Source organism: Cystoisospora suis, assembly GCF_002600585.1.
Source record: "Cystoisospora suis strain Wien I chromosome Unknown contig_1112, whole genome shotgun sequence".
NCBI classification, from domain to species: domain Eukaryota; phylum Apicomplexa; class Conoidasida; order Eucoccidiorida; family Sarcocystidae; genus Cystoisospora; species Cystoisospora suis.
This window is the reverse complement of record NW_027153913.1, coordinates 3693-20811: the sequence shown is the minus strand read 5'-3', so window position 1 is coordinate 20811 and position 17119 is coordinate 3693. Positions and strand designations below refer to the sequence as shown.

General features: G+C 44.1%; 2 protein-coding genes across 2 annotated transcripts in view; one reads left to right on the top strand and one right to left on the bottom strand.

Moving 5' to 3' along the window:
• Nucleotides 1-12070, bottom strand: part of CSUI_002690 (ribonuclease type iii dicer) — a 31609-nt gene extending 19539 nt beyond the window's left edge. The window contains exons 1-3 of the mRNA XM_068062889.1: nt 6927-12070; nt 4757-5319; nt 80-3643 (exon numbers count right to left, since the gene is read on the bottom strand). Coding sequence (XP_067925136.1) covers nt 80-3643; nt 4757-5319; nt 6927-8979 — 6180 coding nt within the window. The 5' untranslated portion in view covers nt 8980-12070. The remainder of the gene's footprint in view (nt 1-79; nt 3644-4756; nt 5320-6926) is intronic.
• A 240-nt stretch (nt 12071-12310) lies between these two features.
• The window catches only part of CSUI_002689 (uncharacterized protein), an 8494-nt gene continuing 3685 nt past the window's right edge, over nt 12311-17119 (top strand). Inside the window, exons 1-3 of the mRNA XM_068062888.1 lie at nt 12311-14271; nt 15735-15823; nt 16875-16976. Coding sequence (XP_067925135.1) covers nt 13393-14271; nt 15735-15823; nt 16875-16976 — 1070 coding nt within the window. The 5' untranslated portion in view covers nt 12311-13392. The remainder of the gene's footprint in view (nt 14272-15734; nt 15824-16874; nt 16977-17119) is intronic.

Here is a 17119-nt window from a genome sequence, read left to right as displayed (position 1 = left end):
TAGAAGAGGAAGAAGAAGAAAGGGTTGAAGAAGAAGAAGATAGAGATGAGGAGGAGGAAGAGGTTCTTGGTGTAGAGACAGAAGATGAAGAAGAGCGAGACGAAGAAGAAGAAGACGATGATGATGATGAACGCATAAAAGTACTCGGGGGGAGATCACATGTGGAGGTGGAAGAAGAGAGGCTAGGAGATGAGGCGACTGACGAAGCTAAGAGGGGTGTACTGATATCTTCTCTTTCTTTTCTAGAAGAGCCATTCACTGGACTCTTATAGCCATCTTGGGAACCTTGACACATATGAAGCCCTGGATCGAGAAGTATTTTTGTCTCTTCCTTAGCATCTTCATATGAAGGGATTGTCTCTTGACGTCTTCGAGAATCGTCTCCATAATGAAGATAGCTCTTCTCTTCTTCCCGCCCATCCTTCCTACACAACACCCTTTCTTTCTCCTTCTTCTTTTTCTTCTCCTCATCTTCTTCTCCTCTTCTCATTCCGTCACCCTTCTCCTCCTCCTGTTCTCCTTCTTTATCTTCTTTTCTCCTCTCAGCAGCCTTCTCTCCTTCCTCTTGCTCTTCTCCTCCTCCTCCTTTTGCCACCTCTCCCGTCTCTCCATCTTCCTTGTCTTTCTTCTTCTTTTTTTTCTTCTTCTTTTTCTTCTTCTTCTTCTCCTCCTGTTCCCCCTCACCCCGCGGGACAGCCTCTTCTCCTCCCGCCATCTGCCTCGAAGTCGCCTCGCCTCTTACAACTTCGCCAGAGGGGACTGTCGACTGCTTTTCTTCGCGCATATTCAGTGAACTTCTTCCTCCTAGAGAAGAGGATGAAGAAGACATAAAGTCTCCTATCCAAGATGCGCAAGATTCATCCAGCGACTCTTTCAACCTCCATATACACCAGAATCCGAGCTCTTTTTGAATATGGAGAAGATGCTGATTCACATTCTCGACTCTTCTGAGAAGCTTTCCTCGAGAATCGAGATCGATATGTCTCCAGATCTCTCTCATACACCATGCGTTGATCCGCATTTCTTCTGACTGCAGAACTGCATCGATCCGCTTCTCTTGACAAGAAGAGGAGGAAGAAGAAGAAGAGAGAGATGGAGGTCGACTCTGCTGTGACAGAAGTCCATTCTCTTGGGTCTTCTCGCCTTCTTTGCGTCCTTTCGCGAGAAGACGAGAAGAAGAGGAAGAGATAGAGATGAACTTGAGAGGATCAGAAGAAGAAAAGAGATGAGCGAAGGAAAATAGAGAAGATAAAGACAGAGAAAAGGAAGGCTTTGTGGAAATGGACGTTCTTCGGGAAGGGGGGGACTGATAGGGAAGAGACTGAATGGTTGACGAGTGAAGAGATTTCTCTTGAGAGTCAGAAGAATTAGACGAAGAAGAAGGGATCTCCTTACTCTTTCTTTCTTCTTCTTTCTTCCCTCTCTTTTCAACTTGATCGGCTTCTCCTCTCATGTAAGTACGAGCCCTGTTCTCTTCACCCCCCCAGGGAAGAGAAGAGGAAGAAGAGGAAGAGCCAGTAGTGATAAGAAGATGAAAGTAGACAGTGCATATAGTTAAGATATCTTGGAGGAGGAAAAGAAAGTATGTACACCTCTCCTCATTCTCTTCGCCCTGTCGAAACTGACGGAGTAGCTTAAGGAGGCGTCTCTCATTCTCTTCCGCCTTTCTTTTCCTTCTCTCGTCGTTTCTTCTCTCTTGTCTCCTGGATTGTATATAACTCCTTTCCTTTTCCTTATCTACTCCCTCACGAGCTTCTTCGCCTGCGTCATCTCTCTCATCTCTTGCTTCTTCTCTCTCTTGATCTTCTCCTTCTCCATTATCTTCTTCTTCTTCTTCGTGACAACCTTGGAAAAGACGTCGACGAGAAGAAGAAAGAGAAGCCCTCTTAACAACGCGCTCAGATACGATCTTCTTTTTCTTCTTTTCTTCTTCCTTCTGCTCTTCTTCACCTTCCCCCTTCTCTTCTTCTTCTGGATCCGTAGAGAGAAGACCGAAAGAACTTGCCGTTTCTTCTTCTTCTTCGTCTAGAGACGACGCAGAAAGAGCAAGGTGTGGAGGTGATCTTCCTCCTCCTTCTCCTTCTCTTCTTCTTCTTCCTCCTGAAGAGATCCACTTGCGAAGGAAAACGTAAGGATCCATTTGAAAGGAAGAAAAGAACAGACGGAGCGTCCTTAGCATTTCTCCTTCTTCTACGCTACATCTCTCGACTCTCCGTGCAGGCGAAGAAAGAGAAGAAGAGGAGGAATCGAGCAAAGAAGCCGGGGAAGGAAGGGGAGCCCGACCCAAGAGAAGATGAGAATAGAGATGAAGATAGATGGAAAACTGAAGAAGGCCTAGCTCATGATCAAAGTAAAATGGAGAGGGGCGAGTCTGATACCGTATAGGCTTCACGACTATACACCCGACTTGCCAGTCGCTCCCCCCCTCTTCGCCTTCGTTTCTCCTATGAAAGGAACAACCTCCCTTCTTCATCTCTGCTTCATCTTGAGATAAAAAGAGCTTAGATACGGCATCTAAAGAAGAAGAAGAAGATGACGACGAGGATGAAGAAGAAGAAGAAGACTCTTGCTGTCCTTTCTGTTCCTGGGAAACCAAAAGTTCATAAATCTCTTCCCCACCCTTCTTCATCTCCATGATCAAGTCTTCCTTCTTCTCCTTTTCTTCTTCTTCTCCTCCCTTGACTCTCTCCTCTTGATCTTTTTCTTTCTCTTTCTCTCCTTCATCTCTCATCTCCTTCGAGGCTTCTGTTTGTCTCCGCCGAAAAGAGCTCTCTATCAACTCCTGATTCGTTTCTTCTTTCTCTCTTCCACCCCCCTTCTCACGGAGCGAAGAAGACCAAGAGAGAGGAGGGACTTCATCTCCATCGAAAATGTCCGCCCGAACAATCCTTGCGTCATAGAGGGTTTCTAAGCACCTCATAGAGAGCCGGATTTCTCGATCGAGATGATAAGGAGACAGCTTAAGCTTCTTCTTCCGATCAAAGAGAGGCGTCGCAGTCAGCCCTACGATCCTAGGTCTCTTGGTCTCTTCACATAAATGATAGAAATATCTCAAAATGTTCGTATACGGACTGTTGCTACTCGTCACGTTCACATGCACAGTTGTCGAGAGAGAAGAAGAAGAAGAAGGGGCGTAGATATAGCCTCCTCCTAGGCTATGGTGCGCTTCATCGAAGACCAAGAGACCGATGCGATCCATACGAAGATACCCACGACAAGCAAGATTTCGAAACTTATCAGGAGTCATGATAAATACCCGAGGCCACCTAAGCCAGGAACAGTCTTTCTTACTTTTGACAAGTCTTTTCTTCTTCTTCTTCTCTTCTTCTTCTTCTTCGACGTCTTTCTCCTTCTTACCATTTTCATTGTGGCTCTTATGGAGAGGCTTAGACGAAGAAGATGAGAGATCTCTCTCTTTCTTTTTCTTTTCTTCTTCCTCGCCTGTCTTTCTTTTCTCCTCTTGAGATGTCTTAGGGAGATGGGACCGAGGAGAAGTCTCATGATAAAGAAGGGAATATGTCTCTCTTGCATTTGAAGAAAGAATCGATTGCTCTTGAGACGAAGAAAAGCGGAAAGGAGAAAGAAGGACATTCGAGTTATACCGACGCAAATCAAAGTCCGGTGGCGGCGGAAAACTCGGAAGCTTCAAGAAAGATGAAAAGAAAGAGAAAAGGAAAGAGAAAAGATAGATGAAAAGAAAGAGAAGAAGAGAGGGAAGCGTTGAGTCTAATTGATAGATTTGGGAAGAGAGAAGAGACCACACCTCGAGGTACATGAAGACTGATAGGCATACAAACTTCCTAATAGATACATTGGGAGAGACCCAGAGAGACACACGGACACATAGATAGATTCAAGATAGGTAGATAGATTAAAGATAGATACATAGATAGCTAGACAGGTAAATGACGGATAGATAAAGAGGAGTACAGACAGTTTAGATAGACAGATAGAAAGAGAGATAGATAGATGGAGACAGATATGACATGCAGTAGTAGTAGTAGTAGTCATAGTAGTCGTGAAGAGAAGAACAGAAAGGAAGAAAGAAGAGAAAACACAAGACAAATGAGAGTCTACATGAGAAATGCCTTCCAGACTCAACAGACAACCGAGAAGAAGAAGAAGAGGAAGAAGAAAGGGACAGTCGATCAATCATCCACTCGACTTCTCTCTCTCTTTCTCTTTCTTTCTCTCTTACTCTATCTCTCTCCCCTGGAAGAGGTGGAGGTAACAGTCGTGAAGATCTTCTAGAATGACTTGTCTGCGTCTGTCGTTCTAACGGTAGCTGTAAAGGCCTGCCGTCCACCTTCTCTAAACAGCCACTACACCTCGAACCAACCCCTCCTTCATCTCCACGAAATACAAGTCTATCAAGTCTTATCCTCTCTCTCTCTCTATATATATATATGCATGTACATTTATACATGCCCCTCTCTCTCTCTATGTATGTATGTAGAGGAACTGCACATCCACTTGACTGCCCCCCCTTTAACTACAGTCTCGCACCCTTGACTTCATCTCCTTCACACTTTCCTTCTCTCGAAGAGACGAACAAACATCCCCCTGTCCTCTGTCTATCTCTATCGTTCTTTCTTTCCCTCTCTATCTCTTGATCTATCTTCAGTCTCTCGACCTGTTTGCTTTACTATTTCTAGATGTCTGTGTGCCTCTAAGAAGAGTGGTAAGATTCCTCTCCCATGCTCTTGTCATTCAGTCCTCTCTATCTTTTCACGAGATTCCTCCTCTCTTCTTTTACCTTGTAGATATCGAGGAGAGCTTGTTTGTATTCGTCTAAGGCGTTATAGAGGAGAGCCCAGTACTGCGGATGAGACCAGTCTGCATTAAGCACACGATAAGAATACTCTTCATCTCCACCCCCTGCTCCAGGTGTCTCTCCTCCTCCTCCTTCACCTGATCCTTTCAGCCGAATGAGAAGCTCTGAACGACGAGGAGAGCCCCCCCAAGCAGTGCCGTCGACACCCTTCTTCTTTTTAGAACACTCTTCATCTTCTTCTTCTTCCTCTGCTTCGAAGTTCTCTTCTCGGGCTTCTTCTAGACCGAGAGGATCGAGGAAGAGCTGTAGAAACTGAGAGATCGAGCGAGACTGCTGTCTCGTGAGCTGAGAAGTAGGAGCGAGGAAAATCGCGAGCTTATCTGCCCCTGAGACATTCTGCAGCCACGTGTGAAGCACCATAGAGGCCACGAGGGTCTTTCCTGATCCCGTAGGTAACATAACGATTGAATTGCGAAGAACGGCGTGTCGATAGAGAAGATACTGATAGATACGAGCTCGGAAAGGAGATAGTGAGGATGCCGTACCTGATGAAAGAAGGAGGCAAAGAGAAGGGGGAAGGGGGGGGAGAAGGAGGAGAAAAAGAGAGTGAGCAAAGAAACCATACGAAGAGATGTAAAAAGAGAAAGGGCACAGAGCAGCTTAGAGAAAGAAGACAAGTATGACATAGAGACATAGAGCAAGATGGAGATACATAGAGAGAGAGAGAAAGAAAGAAATATACACAGAGATGTAAGGGAATCTAAAGAGCTCGTTGTTGGTCTCTCGAGAGAGATGAAGAAAGAGGGAGAAGAGAGACGAGGGGCTGTCTGTACAGGAGAAAAACCTACGTGGACTACCTGTGAGGTGAATGTAGGCATTCGTGAGCTAGAAGAAAGAGATAGGCGTGGACAGGAAATGATAGAAAGAAGAAGAAGAAGGAGAGAGTGAGAGGAACAGAGAGGTAAAGACGTATGAGTGAACTGCCTCATGCTGCTACTTATCACGATACGGGTGAGAAGGAGGAAGTCTACCAGGGATCTCACTCTAGAGTCCCTAGGAGAAAGAGAGAGAAACTAGGAGGAGTATCGATTCACAAGAAAAAGAAGAAAAAGAACAATGGCAGGTCCATTTCGCAGACACACGAAGGGTTGTTCATGTCTCTATCTCTCTCTGTCGATAGACTGAAGACAGATAGGTAGATTACAGACAGAGAGATATCAAGTTAGGTAAGAAACGTGTGTATATAAGACTGTCTAGGAATGTATAGATAGGCGTGAGAGAGGGGAACGAGAGTGAAGAATCGAGGCGTCTCTATAGAGTTGAAAAGAACCCAGACATCTACAACTGACAAGCAAAGAGACAAACACTCAAGAAAAAAGACCAAGTGGAAATACACTCGAACGTTCAGCATTTGAAGAGCTCCTCCTACTACTACTACTCCTACTATTACCCACTACTACTGCTATTACCCACTACTACTCCTAACTACTACTACTATTACTATTACCCACTACTACTACTGCTACTACTACTATTAATACTCCCCCCCCTACTACCACCAATAATTACACTCCGCTACGTGTCTCTCCATGGATCTATCTTTTGTCTATCTATCTATTCAGCTTCGATCTATCTACCGTTAGTCTATCTATCATTCTTTCTTCTTCCAACTTATCTATTTACCTATCTATCTATCGTTCTTTCTCTCTTTCTTTAATATGTTTCTCGATGTATGTACGTATTTCAATTCATCTATGTATGTTGCGATGGTGTATGTATCTACGTATTATCTGCAAGACGGCATGCCTGCCTTCGTTGTAAGGGTTATCCTATAGAGATGCAAAGGTAGATCTCCTTCACACAGTCAAGACCATCAGAGGCTTTCCGACAGCACAGACACCGTGGCCGGCCCTTGTCTCTCTCTCTCCATATACTTGTACAAGATTTCTTCTCTACCTCTCTGCACCAGTTCTATTCATCTCGAATTCAATACAAAATCTCCTACATAGATAGATAGATGTATATAGGGATAAAGAGAGAGATAAATATCTATAGCTCTGTCTCTCTCTCTGTCTCTTGTTGTATATATCTATGTATATGTATGTCTCTGGTTCATCGTCTATCTCTCTAGAGTAGAGGGGACATTTCTTACCCTTGGCTTCACCATTCATATAGGCTTCTTCCGGGAGAGGAAGAATAAGATCAGACAATCGATACACAGGGGAACCATCGACAATCGACAATCGAGATGATGCCTGCCACCAGTATCGACATGCAGACGAAGAAGAAAAAGAATCTCCTTTCTCCAATCCAACAGAGGAAGAAGAGCGTCTTCCTCTTCTTTCTTCATCTTCTCTCTTCTCTTGTGTACAGTGATAGGAGAGCTCTGCTTTCTTTTGGTCTTCTTTCTCTTGGGAGGGATGGCACGAGCGTTCTTTCTTCTTTTGACCTTCCTTCTCTCTTGTCTCTTGGGGAGAACAACACCGAAGGTTTCGTGTCCCCTCTTGATCTTTGTCGCAAGGATGAAATGGAAGAGAATTACGAGAGGCAAGGAGAGTCTTTTCTGTTCTTCTCTCCTCTCCCCCTCTAGAAAGATTCTCTTCTTCATTCAGCTCTCTCTCATGTGTTGCTTCTATAGAAACATCTCGTTGAAGCTCCCCTTCATCTTTCTCTAAGACTGTTGAACAGAACGATGGGTCTTGAAGAAGAGAGAAGGGCTCCTCTCTCTGGGGAATCTTCTTTCCTTTCTCTCCTTGGCTCTTCTCTTCCATCTCTTCTTCCTCGATCTCTCTCTTATCCTCCTTCTCCTCCTCCTCCTCTCTTCTCACTTCATTCCCAGCATAGATTTCTTCATTCTCTTCTCTTCCATTTCTATATCTGTAGGAAGCTTCTTCTGCACCTTCTTTTTTTCTCCGGCAAGACACTGCTTCTGCTTCTTCCTCGTCTCCCTGTTGACTTTGTCTCTTGTCGGCGACGATAGAAAGAAGAAACGGATCATCTTCTTCCTCTTTCTCTCTTCTTCTCCTCCTCTCTTCCTCCTCTCCCTCTTCCTTTCTTTCTTTAGGAACAGGAAGTAGAGGAGCAGGTGTCCTCTCTTCGACCTTCTCATCTTGATCTTCTTCTTCTTCATCTTTCTGCTGGACAGGGAGAGCCTGATTCTTCACCATGGGGTGACCTGCCTTCTCGCCACGAGGATCGCCAACAGATATAGTGAGAGAAGAGAAGAAAGAAGTGAGAGGATCAGAATTAGAAAGAGAAGGAGAGGTGTCTGTCTTACGCCCTCCCCCGAGAAATTCATCGAGAGAAAAAGAGCCCCTCTTACCTCCATAATCTTCACGCGATATAGAAGCAACTTCTCTATTCTTAATCTCTTCTACTTTTCCTTCGTAGTTTCTCTCTATTGATAAGAGGTCTCCTTCTCTCCTTCTACCTCCTTCATCTCGATTCAAAGCACCCCCTTCTTTCTTTCTTTGATAAGAATCTCCAGTCGCGAAGTCTTCTTGTAGAATCTCCCTCTTACCTTTCCTAGAGTCGAGATGTCTTACGAGAGAGAGAATGAACTTCTCGAGCTCTTCTTCACCTCTCGCCTCTCCTTTCTTTCTATCAGATTCACCGTCTGCTGCAGGAAGGGAAGCTTCTTTATCTAACAGACAGCCTTCATTCTCTCTGCCTTCTCTTGACTTCTTCTTCTTCGTCTTCTCTTCTTCCTCACAATTCTCTCCCTCTTCCTCTTCTTCTCCTGCTACTGCTGCTGTGACTCTTGCGCCCTTCTCTTCTTCTCTTCTTCCTATCTCTTTTTCCTTCTTCTGCTTCTTTGCCTCTTCTTCAGTCTCTTCCTCTTCTTCATCTCCCCGGCCACGCCCCAGTTGATCTTCTCCTCCTCCGATCCATCCGCCTATCGCTTCTGCAGTCGCTAGCGGTGACCCTTCGTAAGGGACAAAGTTTTGCGCGTCATACACAGAGAAGGCTGATCGATTCGGAGGTGAGAAGAAAGAAGACCTTCTTATCGCTTCTTCCACTTCTCTCCTTTCTCGATCGATCGAGAGAACCTCCTCAATGACAGCTCGATGGAAAGATGAAGAAAGACATCTTCGAGGAGGAGAAGAAAAAGAACAAGAGGAAGGATAGGAAGAAGAAGAAGAGGAAGAAAGAAAAGAAGAAGAAGACGAGCTCTCCTGATCTAAGTTCTTTATTTCCTCTTTCATCTTTTTGACGGAGACAAGAAGATCTAGGAGATGTATGGTGTCACACAACTCTCTCCTTTTCCACTTCAGTCGACCTGTCTCTTCATTGCGAAACAGAAGAAAGCTACCAATCCTCTCTTCTCTTCTCTTTCCTTCCTTTTTCTTCTCGGTATCTTCTTCTTCTACACCTTCCTTGTCAGGACTTCTTTCCTCTCTTCTTTCTTTGCTCTTCTCTCTTCTTCTTCTTTTACTCTTTCCTTCTCTTTCTTGCAACTTCTCGGATGGCTTCTGCCCTCCTTCATATCATCATCTCTCCCTCTCTTCCCACCTCCTCTTCTTCTTACCTTTCTTTCTTTCTCTCTCTCTTCCTCTACTCTATATAAAGCCTGTGAGAATAACCCGAGAGCTTCTCTTTACTTCTTCATTTGAGAAAGCCAGCAGAGAAAGAAAAGCAAAGATCCTGCCTTGTCCTTCCTCACGGGCCTCCCCCCCCCCTCTCGCGTTCAACATCTTTCCTTATAAGCGACCTTTCTTCTTTCTTCTCTTCTTTCTTTCTGCTCTTCTCCTGCCTTCTTGCTTTCTCTATTGGACAGAGAGTGACATAACGATAGAAACGCACACGAGATAGAGAAAGAAAGAGAAAAAGATAGATACACTATAGGCAGAAAGCGAGAGAGAGAGAGAGAAAGACGGAGACAGAACAGAGAAACGTCTCCAAGGGCAAGGAGGCGTTGCTCCAGACTCTTCTTTTCTTCCTCTTCTTACACGCTTCTCCTTCTTCACCCTCTTCGTATACTCTTCTTCTTCATCTCCTTCTTCTTTTGATCTACAGGTGAGACATTTTCTTCTCCTTTTTCTTCTCGATCCCTCTCGAAAGACTTCGCCCAGTTAACTTCTTGAGGAAGAGAGAAGATGTGGAACTCTGGCCGATGACATAGAAATGCCAGGGGGAATGAGAGAAAAGAGACGAAACAGGGACAATAGAAGGATGGAGAAGTAGAAGAAGACCTAGGAGGAGAAAGAAGGACGAAGAAGAGAAGGAGAAGAGGATGTGAGGACAGTGGTTCAAGAGATTCTGTACAGAGATCTTCTACAATTCTCTCTCAGAGAGAGAGATGAGGAGTATATGTGCTTTGGCAAGTCAAGACGACCGTCTTGATAAGGAGAGAGAATGGATGGGGAGAAAAGAAGAAGGAAAAGAAAAAGAAAAGGAGATCACCGTCGGAGACAGAGAATCGAGACAAGAGAATCTTTTATCTTCAGACTGAAAGGAAAGCGGGAAGAGAGAGAAGAAGAGGCATTTAGAAGACGATAGGAAAAGTGCTTAAGAAGACTTATGCGAGGAAAGCCAACGTGGGCGTCAAGCTGCAGGCCCCGTCTGTCTTTCCCTGTAGAAAGAAAAGGACGTCTCGTAGGAAATCTTTAGCAGTTCTCGCTTTCTTTTCTTTTGTGTAGAGATGGAGGTATATACGGACATGTGTATGTACACCTGAAGAAGAACGACTTCTCTTCTTTTCTCCTTTTCATGTACCTTCTTCAATTTCCTCCCGACGAGAGAATCATCTATCTGCACGGGTGTGTAAGAGAAGCGGCCTCGAAACAATCTAAAGCACTTCTTCAGAAGAAAAGAGACGGAGGAGAGAACGCCCCCCCTCAGAAAGAAGAAGAAAAGAAGAAGAGGGAGAGAGAAAGAGAGGAGAAGAAGAAAAGAAACAGAGAAAGATGAAAATTAATCACTCCCCCTTCATCCCCCATCTCTCTCAGTCAGTCTTCATATCTTAACCCATAAGAATACACTTGACTTGGTAGTGCATGGCAACTCCTCTGAAGAGTTGTCTATCATTCTCTTCTTCTCTTTTCAATCCTCTTCTTCCTCCTCCTTCTCCTCACTTGTTGTTTGGCTTGCTCTTCTTCTTCTTCTCTCGAGGTTCTTCATACATCTAGAAGGAATAGCAGAATTCATGAAAGTGTTTTGATAGAGCCTGCAATGAGCTGCGCGCCTTCACAGCAGCCGAGGTGTTTCAGCCAAGAGAAGAAGAGAAAGAATAAACACGCCAATTCATTAAGACAGTGAAGGAAGATACAAGGAGAAAGAAGAAGAAAAGGACGAGAAGGAAAGAAAGACAGACAGGTGTATGACTCGATGGTGCAGAGATGTTCTCTGGAAGTTCTTTTGCTTGCGTCGAGTGAAGAGCAGAGGAAGAAGTCGCGCGACAAAAAGAAAGGAGTCACTTCAAACCTTGGGAAAGACACATGAAGAAGAGAAAGAGGGGGAACCAAAATGAAGAGAAGAAGAAAAAGAGAAAGAAGAAAGAGAAAGGAACGAAAGGAAAATCCTCAAGTGATGAGAGATGAATGAAATACAAAGCAGAAAGAGAGACGTGAGATAGAAGTGAGACAGGAAGAAGATCACTAGACAAGCAGGAGGAGGAGAAGCACGTGAAGAAGTTTGACAGTGGCAAATCACATGAAAGATTTCTCTGCTCCCTCCTTTACGATGGTACGGGTGCTCGAAAAGAGCGCGGACGACATTAAGAAGACAAGGATGCTATTCGACAAAGAAAAGGAAGAAGAAGAATAGGGAGAGAAAATCCGAGAGGGAAATGCCATCCTTTTCTTCTGTCTCCCTAGAGAAAGAGACACAGAAACCCAACTGTCAAAAGCGTTCTTCTCACACTTGTGTAAATGAACAGACAGACAGACGTCGCCGTCGATGTTTCGCTTCTTTCTATTAACTCCAGCTGTACATACACCTCACAGCACGGTTGTCTGTCTCCTCCCATTCCCTCTGAAGAAGTGCTTTGGTTCCACGTCCATGAGAAAGAAGTCGTTCTGGATAGCCAATTCTCTTGTCTCTCTTTCTTCTCCTTGTCTGGAGCATGTGACAACTAAAGAAAACAGAAATTGTGACAAAGAAAGAAGAAAAGAGAGTTGAAATAGACAGAAGAAGTGGTTCCCTGCATTCGCTCCCATCAGCATGTCTGTCTCAAGTTGAAGATGCAAGAGGAGTCACGTCGATGCGAGGAGAGTTTGAGTTCTTTCTCCATCTAGACAACCCGAAAAAGAGGCTCTTCACTTTCCTTTGCGAAACATCCTTACGAAGACTTCCTTCCTGAAGAGTCGAGAAAGAGATTCTTCAAAGAATCCTGGCGTGCGCCTCTCCTCAGCAGACCTGGCCGGTCATCGTCCGAGGAAGGAAGAAGAAGCTCGATGTCACGCCTCCGCCTCCTCGGCTCATATTCGAAGATTCTCTCGAGCAAGCAGACACGCTTCGAGCTCCAGGGTCTTTCCCATCAAGGAGATGTCGAGCCAAACGGCATGGGCACTGTGCTATCTGCATGCAGTTTTTTCCAGTTCGAAGAGTTGTTAAAAGAACAGCCTTTCCTCTTTCTTTCTTTCTTTCTTCTCTCTTTCTCTATCACCATACACATATATCTCTAAGTTCTTTCCTTTCTCTTTGACAGGGGAGTTCCAAAGGGAACCATTGCTCTTCTAATTACTCTATCGAACTTCTAAAGTATGTCACTCTCTTTCTCGTCACAAGTCTTCGCCTTCTACCATTTGCGTCTCTTCTCTCTCTAGTCTTTCCAACTCGCTAAGACAGCTGAATTTCCTAAGACCTGAGGGTGCAATGCTGAGCGAGCCTCCTTCCTTCTTTCTCCTCCTTTTGTCGTCTTCGTGATCTCTCACGAATCAACCGGAGAGAAGGCGAGCGAGGAGGAAAGAAATCTCCTCTTTTCCTTCTTCTGTATCTTTCCTCTGATCTTCTCTGAAGTCTCGGGGGTGTCGATTCTCATGATGAGAGGGAGAAGCTCACACAGCGGAGAGCACACGGAAAGAAGTAAGCTCTCCTCTTCCTGCTCCTATGCATGATATAGAAAAAGACATATCTATCTATCTATCTTTAATCTATCTATCTATGGAATGATTCTCATCGGGGGAGTATAGGACGATGATGATGGCATTGAGGTGTATGTACACCGGACATCGTGGGTATCTAAAATTCATAAGAAAGCGTAAAACGTCCTCGCACTACGAGCGATCTGTGTATCTCCTAAAATTTACACCTCCTTTTCTCTCGAATAGTTTGGAGCCATAGAAGTCTATAGATTTTCTTTCCTCTTGGATCTCTCTCTAACATCGATGTGCTAATTTGACTAAGCGTGAAGAAGGTGAAAGAAAAAGAAGAGGAATACATAAGTTCGAGATCGAGTGAATTCTGGAAGAACGCCTTTCTTTGCGGGTAGCCTCTCAGCTTCTCCTCTCTTTTCTTTTCTTTTCTTTCTCTTTTCTTTTCTTCTTCTTTCATCGTTCATTGGAGCAAGGAGCTTTCCGAGGGAAAATCTAAAATATCTGTCTTTCTTTCTCTTCACCTTCATGAAGTAGCTCTAAAATTTCTTTTTCTCTTCATCTTCTTTTTCTCTCTTTATCAAAATGAAAGTCTTCTTCGTCTCCCTCTCTTCTTCTTCTTCGTCTTCTCCTTTCTCTTCTTCTTTATCTCTTTCGCGTGACATATCTCTCCCCCGTAGAATTTACTTCTCTTCTTATTCTCCTGTATCTATCCAACAGCCACCTCTCCCTCTTCCACGCAGGCAGGTCGTCTCTCCTTCTTCTTCTTCTTCTATTTCTTCTCTCAAACCAAACCGACGCACATCCTCGTCTCTGTCTCCTTCATCATCATCATCTTCTTTGTCTCCTTCTTCTTCTTGTCGTCTGCTTACGTCTTTCTCGCAGAATGTCTTCCAGAATGTCCCTACATCTTCTTCTTCTTTATGTGAGTGCGTTTCTCCTTCCCATCATCCGCTTCCATGGATTTCTACAGAGATCTTGAGAAGGAAGCAGAAGAAGAAGAGCAGCAGAGAACTCTCTTACTTCAATTTTCAAGAAGGAGAGGTGAAACACAGCAGGAAATCTTCTTCTTCTCCTTGTTCACTCTTCTCTTCATTGTCATGGTTCACAGATAATTTCTCTCCCCTCTCTTCTTCTTCTTCGTCTCTCTGGTATACAAGAGTAAATCCTATTAAGCTTCATTCTCCCGCTGTGAAATTTTCAAATGCCTCTCTCTCCTCTACGTCTTTTGTTTCTTCCTCTTCTTCTTATTCTTGTTCTTTTTCTGCTCTGTCGAGTCTTGCTGTGTCTTCTTCTTTTCCTTTTCCGGACCGCTTCTTCTCTCCGCCCTCGCTGCATGCGTCCCAGAATTGGTGTATGGGAGGTGTACGTACAGTCGGAATCCTAGCATCGGTGACTGCAGGTCAAATGACAACGCGGGAGTATGAAGAAGCTTTTCTACCGAGAAGATTGAAAAGGATCAAGGTATACCTCCTCCTTCTTCTTTTTCTTCTTCACCTGTTGCATACATCGAGTTATATCTTCGTCTTCGCTCTCTCTCTTGATCTATCAACCTCTATATCTTTATCTTTTTGATCTATCTATCTTCAGTCAATCTATCGACTATCTCTCCTGGGTCTCTGTATCCCTAGAGAGGCCCCTCATCTATGTGTGTTTCTTCGCTCCCGTTCTCACCTCTCTCAATCGTCTGTAGCTCTTTTCTGTCTTTTCTCCTTCTCACAGCACAGGGTGTACATACAGCTGGAAGCTCTGCAGACGTTGTGTTTATTCATTGATTTGACATGGATGAAGCGCGTGTTCTTTACGCTTCTCAATCGGCCTTCTTCAACGAAGTATCTCTCCTTGTATTTCCGTCTAGATGTAGAGAGGCGTGTGTAAACGTCTCTTCACGAAGGAAGATGAAAAGGATCGTCTTCTCTTCTCTTCTTCTCTCTTTTTCTGGTGTCTGTACACACACCTGAATGCCGTGTCTAGTCTAATCTGTCTCGTCTCCTCGTTCTTCTTGTTTCTTGCACTTGACGATCTCCGTCTGATTTCTCTGTCTGAAGGAGAACGGAAGAGACTCGAACACTCCACCTCTCTTTCTTTCTCTCTTTCTCTCTCTTGTTCCTTTCTTCTTTCTCTCTGTGTGTGCCAGTCCTCTTTTCTCTTCATATGCGTGTAGAGACACCTGATCATCCATCATCTTTCTTTCTTTGCATGCTGAATTGTTTCTCGACTCACTTCTCTTTCTTCTTCTTTTCCTCCTATACCCCAGTTGCCTTCCATTTCTCAGATATCCGTATGCATGTACACAGCGATAAATCTTTCTCATCTTTTTGCTTCTTTCTCTGTTTCATGATGTCTTCATATTCTTCCCTCTCTCTCTCTCTTTCTCAAGTTCCACCTCGACTTTTCTTCTCTTAGAGCTTTCTCGGGAGCTCCCTCGCATGTTTGCGTATGAAGGGATCTCAAACTGTGCTTCTCCAAAGGTAGATAGACAGGAGGGAGATGACTGACTTCTATTGAAGCTAGCGAACAGGAAGAGGTGACGTAGAAATCCGATTTCCGCATAGATATCCAAAAGGAGTGTATGTACAGACACCACACAAAGAAAGAGGAGAGACAGAAGAGAAAGGAAACATGATGACCTCTCTTTCTTTCTTTGCTTGGATGAGTCAGCTAGATTTTCTTCTTCTTCTCTTCTTCATTCATTCATAGGGATAACGATGTGCCTGTGAGGGCAGGCCTGCACTGCTTTATTTCAAACATAGACTTCACACACCTTCTCTGAGGTGCGAGTTGTGGTGTATGTACGCCCGGTGTTCGTATCCTATCCATACATGTGTATGTAGAGACGTATATATGTATGAATGTAGTAAAGTATATATATATATATAGATCTAGAGAGAGAGATATGTATATGCGTGTGAACGATATGTTTCTAGGTGTTTAATACACCTCCTCCTCGCGACTTGCCTGCGCATTTTCATAAGCTTCTTGATAAAGCTCATTCGAATCCTCGCTCGATTCTCAAGTAAGCCAACGAGGAGAAGAAGAGAAACATCATTCTTCCTCTTTCTCGTCTTTCCTCTCTCTCTCTTTACATAGATAGATAGATAGATAGAAAGATAGCTACATCCCATTACAGCCGCATCTGGACAGGTGTATACGACGCATATGTAAGCCAGGTATGGCTGTCTGTATAAGTGAATTATCTATGTATCTATCTATCTATCTGTGTATCTGTCTATATATGTATTTATCTATCTATCTATTTGTCCGTCTATCTCTCTACTGATCTATGTCCATGTGTCTCGACCTCGTCTGAAATAGATGCATGCTTGCGTCTCTTCTTTTCCGGCGACTCATACATGCATGCATGCAGCAGTGTGTGTGTGTATGGAACTAGACAGGTACCTCATTTCTATCACGTAGGCAGATACATCTTCTATGATGGGTAGATAGATAGAGGGATAGAGGGATACATCTCTTCTTCTATCATACCGTCAAATCGAAGCATGTGTAATCGCATCTCTATGGTCATAAACATACCCACCCCCTACAGGGCCGTAGGTATACAGACGGGCCTTTAGTATATAGCGCTATACCATCCACCTACACCTGCCGGCAAGGAGTGACCGTTGCCTTTTTTACTCTCTCTCTTTCTTTTCATCTCTCTATTTATCCTACGTGTGTGTAGGGGCGGGCGATGACTCATATATCTGTTTCAAGGTGTATCTCGAAGTATGTATGAATTTGTATGTGTATGAAGATGTATGTGTAAGTCTTTCGAAAGGTGTTACGCGTCTTTTTACACTCCCTAAGGCATCTATCTCTCTCTAACTTCCGAAGGTTTCTTCTCCAGTTCTATGACGTCTCTCCTATCTACCCAGACAATCTTCCTCTTCTCTGCTTCTGTTCATATCCCCATGTGGAAAGGAGAGAGAAAGAAGTGTTTCGGTCATTTTCTTCTTCTTCCTCGTCCGTGTGTATTTCCTACCTCGTGTTGTTCTTTCTCTGATTCTTCTTCTTCTTTTCCGTCTCTTCTTCTTTATTCTTCTTTCTTCTTCATGTGTCTCTTGTAGGTTGTATCGAAAGTATATCAAAATCGACGATCATCCTGACTATAGCTGGCTAGTTCGATGCTTCTGTCAGCTAGCGAATACATTTGGCTTCAATTCCTTCTGGTAATGAGACTCTCTCCTCTCTCTTCTTTTCTCGATGTCTTCTCCTTCTCTTCTAATCGTGTCGCCTCACTCATCTCCGTACACACGTCTGTACCTCCTCTCTTTTCAATCTACATCTCTATCTCCAATCTATCTATCTATAT